The sequence below is a fragment of the Scyliorhinus canicula genome, chromosome 2 (assembly GCF_902713615.1).
Source record: "Scyliorhinus canicula chromosome 2, sScyCan1.1, whole genome shotgun sequence".
Lineage (NCBI taxonomy): Eukaryota > Metazoa > Chordata > Chondrichthyes > Carcharhiniformes > Scyliorhinidae > Scyliorhinus > Scyliorhinus canicula.
Window position 1 is genome coordinate 2,685,202 of NC_052147.1, and position 14,413 is coordinate 2,699,614.

Consider the following 14,413-nt stretch of genomic DNA (forward strand, 5'->3'; position numbering starts at 1 on the left):
CAGAAAGGCCACCAAAGATGCAAACGGTCCAGATTAGCCCCCCTCAGTTGCCAGGGAGAAAGATGGAGTCAGTGGCGAGGGAATGCAGTTTGTAACAGGGACCAAAAACAATAGGTTCAGACTTCCTAATATTTAATTAGAAGAAACTTCTCCCCCAATACAGGGTGTTGAATAAGCATTCGGACAATTTATACACTTGTTGTGTTTAGAAGGGCGATGCCACGGTAAAGTTGGGTGTTGTCAGTGGATATGTGAAAACTGTATTTTCAGTTGATGGCACCGAGGTGCAGAATGCAGATGTGAATAGGAGGGAGCTAAGGATAAATCATTGGGAGTAGTGGTTCCGGAGTGGGAAGAGGAACCATTGTGGGTGATCCTCAGGCTATGATTAGATTGATAAGAATGGAGCGAGACAAGTTGCAGTCTCATCAACTAGACAACAGTAGAGAGGTGTTGGAGGAGGATGTTGTGGTCAGTTATATCAAAGGCTGCAGACAGGTGGAGAAGAGTGAGGAGGGATAGTTTACCTTTGTTACAGTCACGTAGAATGCCATTTGTGACTTTAAGAAAATTTGGATCAATGTTTCGGAGAAAGTGAGAGGACTGCTGGAAGAGGAGTGACGACAGGACAACGGGATTGCTTTTGCAAAGAATCAGGACAGTTACTAGTGCTGAAATGGCCTGCTGTGTGTAAGCTTTTATAGTTCTATAGTCAGGTTGGTTCAACTGGCTACACTCTTACCTCTTGACCATAATGATGTTGAAACCGACACCAAAACCTCAGTCTATATAACCTGGGCTCACTCCCCAGTGCAGCACGGAAGAGAGTTTTGCATTGTTGTAGATACCGTCTTTCAAATAATCCAAGGTTGTATTTATCTGTTCAGCTGGCCATTAGAGAGCCGTGTCAATCTTCACAAAGAGCACTGAGTGCTCCTGCACTGGCCAACATTCCTCCCAGAACCAAAAGGAAACAACTTGCATTTCTATGCTGTGTCGTTTATCCAGAGGAGCTTCACAGGAATATTATCAGTCAAAATTTGACATTGAGCCAAATACAGCGACATTAGGATAACTGATTGGTTGGTTGAAGATGTTGGCTTTAACGAGCAACTGAAAGGAAGAGAGGGAGATGGGGAATTGAAGCGAGGAAACCCCAAAGCTGGAGGCAGGGTGGTCCATACTGGGCCGATTAAAATAAGGCAAGGACAAGTGGCCAGAATTAGAGGACACCGAGATCTCTGAGGTTTGCAGGGTTGTGTCACAGAAGCAGACTGACTGACGATTCACAAACAGGTGCTGTCTAAATGCAAGTATTTCTTTTATATTTGATTAGTTGATATCAATGTTGTGTTGAAAATGGAACAATTATTCAGCTTGTCTTTGGCCTGCTCAGGATGTGCAGAGGCAACAACAGGTTCATCAAAGAGCCGGAGGAATCGACCGATGCAGCAGGAGGATCAGTATCTGATTCAAATGGAACTTGACCGATACCTACAGAAGGAAAAGCATTCCCCTGGCATTTCGGCAGAACAGAGCTATTATGAGACCGAAACAGTTCGGACAACTTCAAGCCGTGGTATGGTACACTCTCAAACCCACAATCTCCAACCAAAACATGATTAACTTTCAAAAACACAACTTCATACTGGCGTCTCATACACACTCTCAAATGCAACATCATCAGAGCATAACAAATAGGAGAGGGTAGGTCATGTGGCTCTTCAAGCATACCTCATGATTCAGTAAGTTCATGGCTGCTCTTTGACTTCAAATTCAAGTGAAGAAATTTCTCCTCCTCTCGTTCTTAAATGGCTGCCACCGTATCCTGAGAACTGATGAGTGTGGATGTTCAATATTCCAGTCAGCAAACAGCCTCTCGGCATCTAACCTTCTGAGAATCTTATGTGTTTCAGTGACATGACTTCTGATTTTCTAAACTCAGTTCTACTTGATCTCTCCTTGTAGGAAAACCCCCTCATCGCAGCAATTAACCTACTGAACCTTTGTTGCATCCCCTCTATGGAAAGTAAATCCTCCCTTAGGTACAGAAACCAGTACTGTACACAGTACCCCAGGTGCAGTAACACCAAATTCCTTTATAATTGCAGCAAGAATTCATTGCAAGGTACCCCATCTCCCTTGCAATAAAGGTAAACAGACCATTTACCACCTTAATTGCTTGCTGTGCCTGCATTTTAACTTTGTGTTTTGTGTACACAGACAGCCCAATTCTTCTGACCACCTACATTTAATAGTTACCATTTCAAAAATGTATTCTATTTTTCTTTCAACGTGAATATTCTCCTATTTCTCCACATTATACTATATCTGCCACTTTCTTGCCATCTCACTTAACCTATATCACTTTACAGACTCCATGTTCTATCCACCTAGCTTGGCATAATCGACAAACTAGAATACATGGAAAGAGTAAGGGAATTAAAACCAGAACTCCGTGGATGTGAGGGAAATTGAGAATATGGTTAAACAGATTAATTCTTCAGTCATTGATTACATGGAGTTACTTACAATGACATGGGCTGTAAGATAAATGTTCAGTGGGGGGGGGGGGGTATTTGGAGGAGGAAAGAAGAGTATGTTCATTCTTCTATTCCAGGTGAGGTTTAATGAGTGCAAGTGTCCCTCAATTACTTGCTTGAATTTGTTTATAAATTTACACCGGTGCCCCAATTATTTTTTCAACTTAAGTGGCCAATCCACCTAACCCACACATCTTTGGGTTGTGGGGGTGAGACCCACGCAGAAGCGGGGAGAATGTGCAAATTCCACACGGACAGTGATTCGGGGCCGGGATCGAACCCGGATCCTCAGCTTCGTGAGGCAGCAGTGCTAACCAGTGTGCCACCGTGTCGCCCCTTTGCTTGAATAAATGTTGAGACAGTGAGTACCAGCAGGCTTCCCCACAATGGGGGCTTGAAAGCAGAACTGAACTCACCGGGCTCAGTGCACATTTTTCAGGAGGGACCGCCATATTGCTGTTCAACAGCAGAAATTGTGGCCAGTTGCCTCCACTTTAATGCAGGGAAACTCGATCAATGGCAGCCCCCAATTACACACTCTGTTGAAATCGACTATTTGAATAAAGAATCGTGGAGGTGAACATTTTATCGCTTACACTAATCCTCTGCCAAATAAAGCTCTTGACAAATTCAGTGAGTGTTTATTTCTGAGTGATTATTTTAATTTCTTACAGCAGAAGATGATGTCTTCTTCTCCATGGCAGACATGGAAATGTCAAACAGTGTGGGAACTCTTCCGCCCCTCGGAGAACCACCTATTGATATGGAATTATCATTGAGCAGCACACATGCCAACACAGCTGGCAGCTCTCCGCAAAGTGCTACAGGGGTAAGTAAGGGAGAATGGATATTAACGTGTGCGTAATTTTATTCACATAATGAACCCCAGCAGTTGATTTTTTTTAATGTAATCAAATGTAGCCTTTTCTAGCATTATCTACATTTGGAGGGCAACTATTTTATTCTGTGCATGATACAAAACTAACATACAAAATTAATTTTTCCACTTGTTTTAGTTTTCCACATCATGGGATGATTACCTGGATCACTCTGGACAAGGGGGCCGAGTGATACGGGAGTCGCCGATAGTACAGAGATCTTACCGACCAAGCAGTAAGTTTCAGAATGCGCTGTTACATGCAGCTGTGTGCTATTCAGTTCATTAGAAGAAGGGGTGCTGAGACAGCCTTTCAGCCTTGAGGAAATAAAGAATTGTTGGAATGAGAATTTTGAAAGTGTTGCTTGAGCCAAACCTGATAGTCCTTGTTGAGTATTGCAGTGAAGTGAGATTATCCAGCGCCACATACTCCACTTAAAATTGGTGGCTTAATTTGTCTGGTTTGTAAATCTCAGCAAGGTATTATCTGTTAACAGGGCTTGAGAGTTTTCACAGTGGGAGCTCAGCTGAAGTTTCTCTGCCAAAAGGTTGTTGAATAAATTACTAGTAAAAGACATTGAAGTGGATAATACATGTGAGTTCATGGCTATAACATTGTGCAAGATGACCTTGAGTTTGCAACGATGGCTTTCCCTGTCTTTTTCCCCCCAACACAGGAATGGACACACAAACAGAGAGAGAGTTTTGTCCATGGGTGGCCGGTATGTGTGTTCCAGTGGCTGGCATTGGAGAGATCTGTGAAATAGAGAGAATGTGATGTTGAAAATGAAGAGTGTGGGGAGTAAATTCAAGTCTGAAAACAGCACGGGCCTTGGAGCAGCTCCACACCCCACCTCCCCCTGTCAGTCCCACATATCCTGTTAAACCAGGGAGACTGATGGTTGGTTGGACTTCAAGTTGAGGAACTCCACAGTTTGAGAAGCCTTGAGAAAGAGCAAGCGTGATGGGTTTTGATTGTGACAAGTGAGTGTGCAGGGAGCAAAGCCAGGAGTTGAGGGGGATTGAGTTTAGGATGAACAGAAGAGGAAAGATAATTGAGGCAGTGATTGTAGCATGGATGAATCAGGCAAGAAAAGATGGCGTATTGAAGCTAATCAGGAGAGAGAGATTGCCCACCCGGCAGTGAACTTTTATCTTGTGTGTTTTTCACAGTATTAGTTTTTTCAGTAATTTCCTGCAAAGTTTCCCATGTATATCTTTCAGGTCTGCATTCCAAATCACATCCTGTTGATGAATCCAGACCCCAGGTTGTTATTCAGCTGAAGATTGGCAGTCTTTCTCTGTCAGTGCTGCACATTGATCCATTGCCACCACCTGAGAGCCCGTTACACATTGATCCCCTGACCAGGATGGCATCCCATTTCTTTGAGCAGTTCAAGACCTTCGATCTATCTCAGTTCCAGGCAGCGGATTTCCACACCCTCCGACCCAAGTTTGCTGTAGCCTGTCCCCATGATCATCTCAGGTAAGTGCAACATTGCGGAGTTTTCTATACCCGGCCTGGCATACCCCCTGGGAAATTGTCAATTCTGATGAGTCACTAATCTAGTCCAGAGTCTACATTTTTCCAGTGAAAAATAGGCCCCAGTTTCCCAAGCCTTGCGTGATAACCAGTAGTCCAAAGACTTGCTATAATTGTAGTGACCATCCTCTGACTATCTCCAGACCCTGGATATACCGCAACCAAATGAGGGGTTTGAAACGAGGTGCGATATTCTGGATGGGTTTTCCAAGCAGAGTGGTGATGTGATGCTTCATCTTGGGTGGTAATAGCTGAGTGGCAGCCACGGGCATTGGCAGCCTGTCCTACATATGTAAATGATTGTGCCCAGGATATGAACGGGTTGAGGGTGTTTCAAGCCAAGGTGGCTGAGAGTCTTTTCTGCTGCACCTAATGGCGATACAGAGGTGCTCTAGTTATTTTGGGATCACCATCTTCTTCACCACTCAGACAGTGACCTCGAGTTAATGATGTGGTGGTGAAAATAAATTAACTCGACTTTGTCAGTTCGTGGAGCCCTCATCCATACCTTTTTAACCTCCTGGCGTGACTATTCCAGTAGTCTGCTGGATGGCCTCTTTTCTCTTCCATCCTCATAGACTTAAGCTTATTCAAAACTCTGCCTGTATTCTGAGCAAGACCCCTTCACCCATCAACTTTGTATTCACTGACCCACTCTGGCTCCCAGTCTGCATCCCACATCCCCTGAGATAGATTTGAGCCTCTCATCTGGCTCTGTGCGTATCCTCAACTTTCTTCACTTCACTATTGGTGGGCATGCCTTCAGCTGTCTACACTAACCTCTTTGACCAAGCTTTTGGACACATGCAGTATTTTCTGTGTTTTGGTCTTGATTTTTGTCTGATATTTGCTCCTGTGGATTGGGGTGGCACAGTGGTTTGCACTGCTGCCTCAGGGACCCGGGTTCCATTCCAGCCTCTGGTGACTGTGCGGGGTTTGTACGTTCTCTCTGTGTCCGCATGTGTTTCCTCCGGGTGCTCTGGTTTCCCCCCTCAGTCCAAAAATATGCGGATTATGTGGATTGGCCGTGCTAAATTGCCCCTTGATGTACAGGTTAGGTTACTGGGTTACAGGAATAGGGTGAGGTGGGTGGGGGAGTGGACCTGGGTAGAGCGCTCTTTTGATAAGTCGGTGCAGATTCGATGGGCCTAATGGCCTCTTTCTGCACAGTAAGGATTCTATGTTTACCTTGGGATATTTTACTACATTAAAGGCATTAAATAAATGCAAGTTGCATTCCATAATCCAAGCTTTGACTGATGGATATTTCACCATTTCACTTCTCTGTTACTGATTCCACAGGCTCTTTGCAACTGGCATACAGCTGAGCTATAAGCAGCTACGAAGCACAAGCTCTCGAAGCCTCAACACGGATGTCTCGATTAACTGGATGGAACTGCTGGAATGTCTCTTCCCGATGGATTTGTTGACTGTGATGCCCCAATATACTGAGGTCAGAATCATAACGATCTATCAATGATGGTGTTATGGGCCAGGGTTTAGAGAACCCCAAAGTGTACCATGGAATTCACCTGACCCACAACTTTTAATAGATTGTAGCGGGGAGAGGGGGGGGGGGGGGGGGGGCAGAGGGGAGAGACGGGGAACAATAGAGGAGAGCCAGGGAAGGGGAGGGGGGAGACAGGGAAACGTTAACAAACTTGGCATCCACAGAAACAGAGAAAATGGGGAAGACGGGAGGGCCGCAGAAGCGGTAGGGCGCACGAGACGACAACGTCAGCGAAATCCGTCCGGAAGAAGCAAGGGACAACAGCACGAACGGATGCCTACATATGTGTGTAAATAACTTTGCCAAGGGTACAGAGCTGCCGCTGTTGAGCGGGGGCACAATACCGTTCGCTGTCTTCGTGGGGAAAATTGACACTTCAGCAACAGCAGCGACCCATTGGAGGGGGGGGGGGGGGGGGTGCTGAGTGCCCCAATGGGAGGGAGTGGGAGGATCGAGGCGCGCGGGGTAACGTCTAGTGGATTGCTGATGTATATTCTCTTTATGCACTAGATTAATGTTCACTAAGTTGCTGTGTTAAGATTATTACTATTTAATGTAGAAAATTTTGCAAAACCTTAATTTAAAAAAAACAGCAGCAGCAACCCGGGGGTGGGGGGGATTTATTTTCCTTTTTGTAAGGGGCGCATGCTCTATCCTGTTTTGAATTTAGTGTTAATTTGCTAAACTGTATCGTTTAGAGGGTTAAGTTGTTCTGTTCTGTTGGCATGTTGCCCTTCTTTCTTTGTATTATTTTCCTTTTTGGAGGGTTTTGTAAACTTATTGAAAACTTTGAATAAATACATTTTTAAAAAAAACTTTTAATAGATTGGTATAGGGAGCACACAGCCCATTCTACAGGTGTGGTACAGCAGAAATGGAAAAGTATTTTTTAAAGCAAAACAATGTTTAGTCTATGAACTCAAGTTAATCTTTTTAAAACATACAGTGAACATCTTAGCAACCATTAATTCAAATACAACCCCCAAAGAATACAACACTAAGTAATCCTTTGAACATTCCTTTCAACATCCAGAAGACTTTTAAAAAAACCTTTAAACAGAAGCACATCAGGTTAAAGTCACTACTGAGAGCAGTTATTAGTTTTAAATCACCAAAGGATCGATTTACATTCTTTAGATTACAAAGAGAGAGACTCGTACACCTTCTGGCTGTGACTACAGCTATCCACAGGGCCGGCTCAAGGCACCGGCAACTCGGGCTGTTGCCATGTGCTCGGGGGCGCCAGACTCGGGTCCCGCGCATGCGCAGTTGGTCCGGTGCCAACCAGCGCATGCGCGGTGGCCGCCCGCCCCCAGGGCGGCCCCCCGGCTCGGTCCGCCCCCACCCGCTCGGTCCCCCCCCCGCCCCCCTCGGGTCCGCCCCCCTCGGGTCCGCCCCCCCGCCCTCGGGTCCGCCCGCCCCCCCGTGTCCGTCCGCCCCCCCCGCGTCCGTCCGCCCCCCCCGCGTGTTCGCCCCCCCTCGGGTCCGCCCCTCCTCGGCCCTGCCCCTCCTCGGCCCCGCCCCCCCTCGGGTCCGCCCCTCCTCGGCCACCCCACACCGCCCCCCCTCCTCGGCCCCCTCGGCCCCGACCCCGGCCCCCCCCCCGGCCCCCCGCCCCCGCCCCCCCCCCCCCCCAAGGGCGCCGAAGTTCAGCTTGCCCGGGGCGCCAGCAACCCTAGAGCCGGCGCTGGCTATCCAGCTCTGAAAACGAAACTACAACACAGCCTGCAGCAAACAGCCTAAAACGAAAGTAAAAAGCTGACAGACAGTCCAGCTCCAGCCACTCTCTGGCATCACTGCAGTAATAAACACCCATTTCTTAAAGGTACTCTCACTACAGATATTTATATACACACATATTCATTTTGGAAAGAATAACAGGAAGACAGAGTACTGGGCTAATGGTAAGATTCTTGGTAGTGTGGATGAGCAGAGAGATCTCGGTGTCCATGTACATAGATCCCTGAAAGTTACCACCCAGGTTGAGAGGGATGTTAAGAAGGCGTACGGTGTATTAGCTTTTATTGGTAGAGGAATTTAATTTCGGAGCCACAAGGTCATGTTGCAGTTGTGTAAAACTCTGGTGTGGCCGCATTTGGAGTATTGCGTGCAGTTCTGGTCGCCGCATTATAGGAAGGATGTGGAAGCATTGGAAAGGGTGCAGAGGAGATTTACCAGGATGTTGCCTGGTATGAAGGGAGATCTTATAAGGAAAGGCTGAGGGACTTGAGGCTGTTTTCGTTAGAGAGAAGAAGGTTAAGAGATGACTTGATTAAGGCATACAAGATGATCAGAGGATTAGATAGGGTGGACAGTGAGAGCCTTTTTCCTCGGATGGTGATGTCTAGCACGAGGGGACATAGCTTTAAATTGAGGTGAGATAGATATGGGACAGATGTCAGAGGTAGGTTCTATACTCGGAGAGTAGTAAGGGCATGGAATGCCCTGCCTGCAACAGTAGTGGACTCGCCAACACTAAGGTCATTCAAATGGACATTGGATAGACATATGGACGATAAGGGAATAGTGTAGATGGGCTTTAGAGCAGTTTCACAGGTCGACGCAACATCTGTGCTGTTGTGTTCTATGTTCACCCATTTATAAACACCCATTTCTTAAAGGTACTCTCACATGACAATGGCCAATGTCCTTTTAACTCCTGTTTGCTATGTGGGACCAGCTTATTGCACTGTGTGGTCCCTTTTTGGCATGCAGCCACACGTGCCCCCATTTAAAAAGAAACACAGCTTGTGTGTGATAGGTTTGTTCCTTTTGCAACATTACCCATTCCTGTGCAGTCACAGACCCTTGTACTCAGTCAGGACACTCTTGGGACACAAGCTATAACAGTCCTCTTCAACCTCTGTAATTTCATGTAGAAAATGTGTTTACTTTAAAAATTCCATAGGATGTGGAGTCACTGTCTAGGTCAGCATTCATTGCCAATCTCTAATTAGCCTTGAGAAGATGATGGTAAGCTGCTACCATGAACCGCTGCAGTCCATGTGGTGTAGGTACGCTCAGTGCTGTTAGGGAGTTCCAGGATATTGACCCAGTGACATCCAAGTCAAGATGGTGAGTGATTTGGAGGGGAACTTCTAGGTGACGGCGTTCCCAGGTGTCTGCTGCCCTGGTTTTTCTGGATGGTAGAGGTTGCGGGTTTTGGAAGGTGCTGTCGAAGGAGCCTTGGTGAGTTGCTGCAGTGTATCTTGTAGACGAATCCAGTGCTGCCACTGTGCATCGGTTGTGGAGTGAGTGAATATTTGAGATGGTGGGTGGGGGGGTGTCAGTCAATCAGGCCTCTTTGTCCTGGATGGTGTAAAACATGAATGTTGTTCGTGCTGGACTCATCCTGGCAAGTGGAGAGTATCCCATCACACTCCTGACTTGTGCCTTGTAGATTGTTGACAGGCTTTTAGAAATCAGGAGGTGAGGAATGGTCATCGCCTGACACCTGCATGGTGTGAATGTTACTTGCCACTTGTGAGCCCAAGCTTGAATGTGGTCCAAGTCTTGTTGCATATGGATACAGACTGCTTCAGTATCTGAGAGTTGGTGCTGAACATTGTGTAATCATCAGTGAAAGTCCCCACGTCTGACCCTGTGATGGAGGGAATGCTGTTGAAACAGCTGAAGAATGTTGGGCCTAGGACTCCTGCAGGGATGGCCTAGGTATGAGATGACTGACCTCCAACAATTATGACCATCTTCCTTTGTGCGAGGTTGAAGTCAGTAGGAATCAGTGGGTCTCCATTGATTGGAGTCACTTTTGGTTGGGCTCTTTGATGCCACCCTGTGCTAAAGTTGAAGCCTGGGAACAACGATGCTTTCTCATTATTCCTTGTGTTTTGCTGGAAGGTACTGTGGCTTACTCAGCACTCTGTTGGATGAGCAGTTTGAAAACATTGTCAGTGTGAAAGAGCTGGTTGGTTGTTACTGGAAAATGGAGTCATCTGTTTTTGGGCTCTCAGTATCAGCAATAGTTAGTTCTAGGCCAGGGTAAGAGAGGCATGCGAGTTTCCTCTGCTCTTTCATTAATGTGCCTCTGCACCACAATCACAAGAGAGCCACTTTACTGCTGTCCTCCTGTTTATTCCACTTGCTGTGCCAGCTATTTCTCTGGTCCCATTGTGATTGAGAGTGCGTGCTATGGTTAGGTTTATGCCATGTGTCTATAACCATGAGGACCCTCTGTGAGGTTATGCAAACCTATTTCAGCAACCTCCTTCTGCCACACTTTTGATGGATGAGTTTGGGCTGAATTTGAACCCATGTTCCAGAGGTGAAAGGTTTTAAGGTTACACTGCCAACAGAAATTAAAGTGCTCTTCTTAAAATGTGCTGGCTGAAACTCTTTCCTTCTCCACTTTCTTTTTTTTGTTTTGGCAGCTGATCACGTTTCAATCGGCGACTGAGCCTGGAGCGCATCCTGAACCTTCAGTGCACCTTCTCTATAAACACCTTGGCCGAAGAGGAGTCCAGGTATATAATTGTCAAGCCCCAACAGATTTAGTTGGTGGCCTATTCAGAGTTCAACTTTGGATTTTTTTTGTACCAGAAAAACATGTGAATTATCCAATAATATGATCGAAGCAACTTTGAAATAAGAGGACTATATAATACTCATGGACTATCTGACATCCTAAGAGTCAAATGTTCCACTTGAATTGTTTTATTTAACACTGCAACACAATGCTTTCTCACTACTTTTGACCCATCTTCCGAAGGCAACAAAGAAAAGTACAGCACAGGAACAGGCCCTTCGGCCCTCCAAGCCTGTGCTGGTCATGATACCCTAACCTTAAAAAAAAACCTTCTGCCCTTACTCTGTATCCCACTATTTCCTCCCTATTCATGTACCCATCCGGAAGCCTCTTTTTTTCAAAATACATTTAGACTACCCAATTCATTTTTGTCAATTACGGGGCAATTTTGCGTGGCCACCTACCCTGCTCATCTTTGGGTTGTGGGGGCAAAACCAACGCAAACACGGAGAGAATGTGCAAACTCTACGTGGACAATGACCCAGAGCCAGGATCGAACCTGGGACCTCAGCGCTGTAGGGCAGTAGTGCTAACCACTGCACCACCATGCTGCCCAGCATCCAGAAGCCTCTTAAATGTTGCTAATGTGCCTGCTTCCACCACATCTTCTGGCAGTGTGTTCCAGACACCCACCACTCTCTGTGCAAAACCTACCCTGCATATCTCCCTTAAACTTTCCCCCCCTCACCTTGAACCTGTGCCCCCTTGTAATTGACACTTCCATCCTTGGAAAAAGCCTCTGACTATCCACCCTGTCAATGCCTCTCATAATTTTGTCGACCTCTATCAGGCCTCCCCTCAACCTCCGTTTTTCTAGTGAAAACAATCCAAGTTTATTCAACCTCTCCTCATAGTCAACACCCTCGAGACCAAGCAACATCCTGGTAAACCTTCTTTGCACCCTCTCCAAAGCTTCCGCATCCTTCTGATAATGTGGTGACCAGACCTGCATGCAGTACTCCCAATGAGGCCTAACCAAGGTTTTCTTTAGCTGCAACATGATTTCCCAACTCCTGTACTCGATGCTCCAGCTGATGAATGCAAGCATGCCATATGCCTTCTTAATCACCTTGGCCGCCTGTGTTGCCACTTTTAAGGCACTGTGGACCTTCACGCCCAGATGCCTCTGTATGGTAATGTTCTTAAGGGTTCTGCCATTTACAGTACAATTCATACCACGTACGAATTATACTGTAAATGGCAGAACTCTTAAGCAGACATTGCAATAGATATTCTGTCCAGGTGTAAAACTCACATTTTCCGATTCGTGGGAATGAAAATCGGGCAGATTTCGCTAATGGGCAGCCTAAAGAATAAGTTACAAATCTATCCCACCGTCTCCCACTGCTCGGCCATGAATCCAATTTGGTGGTGGTTGCAAGTGTCCATTCTTCCCGGGTAAGCTTGCACACACAGTAACAAAGGAAAAACCACGTTTATCTGGTGCCTTTCGTGAACTCTGAAAAATTCCTCTGACCACCTCAAGGCGATCAGAACCAGTCCAGGAGATCACTCTGGTACTTATTAATGTTTAAAAAAAATAAATTTAGACCCAATTCTCTTTTTTCCCAATTAAGGGGCAATTTAGCATGGCCAGACAACGTTTCCGACAACACTTCATGGCCAGAAACAGATCCAGATAACACTTAAGGAATTCTGCGAATCAGCGTTCACTGCATGAGTTTCCCACTATGCTCTGTGAAAGGAAACCCATCCTGATATCTAAGCTGATTCAGTGTTTACTTACACTTTTGCCTTGCCTGGTCTGGTCATGGGGGATGTGATTTATTAGCATGCTAATTTTGTTGCTGTATATTTCCTAGTAAACATTTTCCTGAAATAATAAGTCTTGTTTACCCTCGGGTAACTAATACCATCATTCCAAAGTTAGGGCACGTCCCCAGAAATGTGTCAACATCTGCAACAATGTTTTTTCAGGGGACCGGGAGGGGGGGGGGGGGGGGGGGGAGGCACATTCAACTACAACTTGCATTTATATAGTGTCCTGAACATTGAAAACTTTTCCTGGGGCAGTTAAGAGACAAGACAGTACAGTAGATGCTGAGCTAAAGGCAGGAGTTGCTGGGGGGTGATCAAAATCTGGTCATGACCAGGCCAGGCAAGGCAAAAGTGTAAGTAAACACTGAATCAGCTTAGATATCAGGATGGGTTTCCTTTCACAGAGCATAGTGGGAAACTCATGCAGTGAACGCTGATTCACAGAATTCCTTAAGTGTTATCTGGATCTGTTTCTGGCCATGAAGTGTTGTCGGGAGGTAGGTTTTGAGGAGAGGGTTAGTGAGAGAATTTCGGAACATGGCTCCTAGGCAGCTGAAGATACCAGAATCAGTGGGAGCAGATGCATAAAAAGCAGGAGTCAGAGCAACAATGTTGGTGGGGATTGCAGATTTCAGAGAGGTCACACTGTTCGGAAAGGGCGAGGCCAAGGAAGGAATACACAGAAGGATGTTGGGAAACCAGCAACCAATAAACCCGGTATTCCATGATGCACCATGTTACGCTCACACACTGTACCGCCTTTGTTGACAGTTTTAACTGTGCTCTAGTTTACAAAGACTTGATGATGAGTGGGTGGGTGTGGGGCGAGCTGGTGGTCATGTGGGAAGGGCATTGCAATTGCGAAGAGTGAAGAAGCTGATGGTTACCTCTGCTCTTCAGGGTGATCCTGGGGCAGTGGTGGCTTTGTCAGAGGAGAGTAAAAACTTGTGGTCCAGCCCGATGTGGCTGATGGATAACTAAGCCATTTGTGTGCCAGAGTGGCTCAAATACACACAGATCCTTTGTAAACTTTGCAATCAATTTTCGAGGTTGTAGTAAAAAATCTAACCTATTATTTCTCTAGTGATTGCCCACTTTGGGTTGATGTGCTCTTTCTTTCTCAGGGCAGCCAAGGTAGACTCACATCCGTGCCACCAAAGGCAGAGCTGCAAATTGAACTCGGCTTGATTCAGTCCGAATTGGACATCAGCATTGTGGACAGGCTGAACTCCTTATTGCAACCTCAGAAACTTGCCACAACCGAAATGATGGCATCGCATATGTACACATCCTTCAACAAGCACATCAGTCTGGTAAGTGCTGTGAGACAATTACATTTATGGAATAATCTTTGGAATCTTGCATCCTGATGCTAATGGTCTGGAGCAATTGGAATTTTGTCCCAGGTCTGCCAAAAACGCATGAGATTAAAATAATCAGGCAAAAAATTGATGGGATTTCCAGCCCAACGATCTCGGGACGAGAAAATGGGATTAAACGTAACTCGCCTCAGCGGACTATTTGGACTGATCCCAACTCCCAAAGGTTGGGATGGCTTCTTATGCCCTCCAGTGAGGGATTATGAATGTCTGGAGGTAAGGTAAAGTCGCCATAATCC

The 14,413-nt window shown here is 46.1% G+C and overlaps 1 protein-coding gene across 2 annotated transcripts in view; it reads left to right on the top strand.

Annotated features, from left to right (window-relative positions):
- Positions 1-14,413, top strand: part of LOC119979494 (autophagy-related protein 2 homolog B-like) — a 138,194-nt gene that overhangs the window by 25,005 nt on the left and 98,776 nt on the right. Inside the window, exons 8-14 of one of the 2 annotated variants that reach the window (XM_038821797.1) lie at positions 1,397-1,579; positions 3,218-3,372; positions 3,560-3,656; positions 4,645-4,906; positions 6,266-6,416; positions 10,862-10,954; positions 13,920-14,108. In XM_038821797.1, the coding sequence (XP_038677725.1) occupies positions 1,397-1,579; positions 3,218-3,372; positions 3,560-3,656; positions 4,645-4,906; positions 6,266-6,416; positions 10,862-10,954; positions 13,920-14,108 (1,130 nt within the window). The remainder of the gene's footprint in view (positions 1-1,396; positions 1,580-3,217; positions 3,373-3,559; positions 3,657-4,644; positions 4,907-6,265; positions 6,417-10,861; positions 10,955-13,919; positions 14,109-14,413) is intronic. The other variant, XM_038821806.1, reaches the window with a different exon arrangement.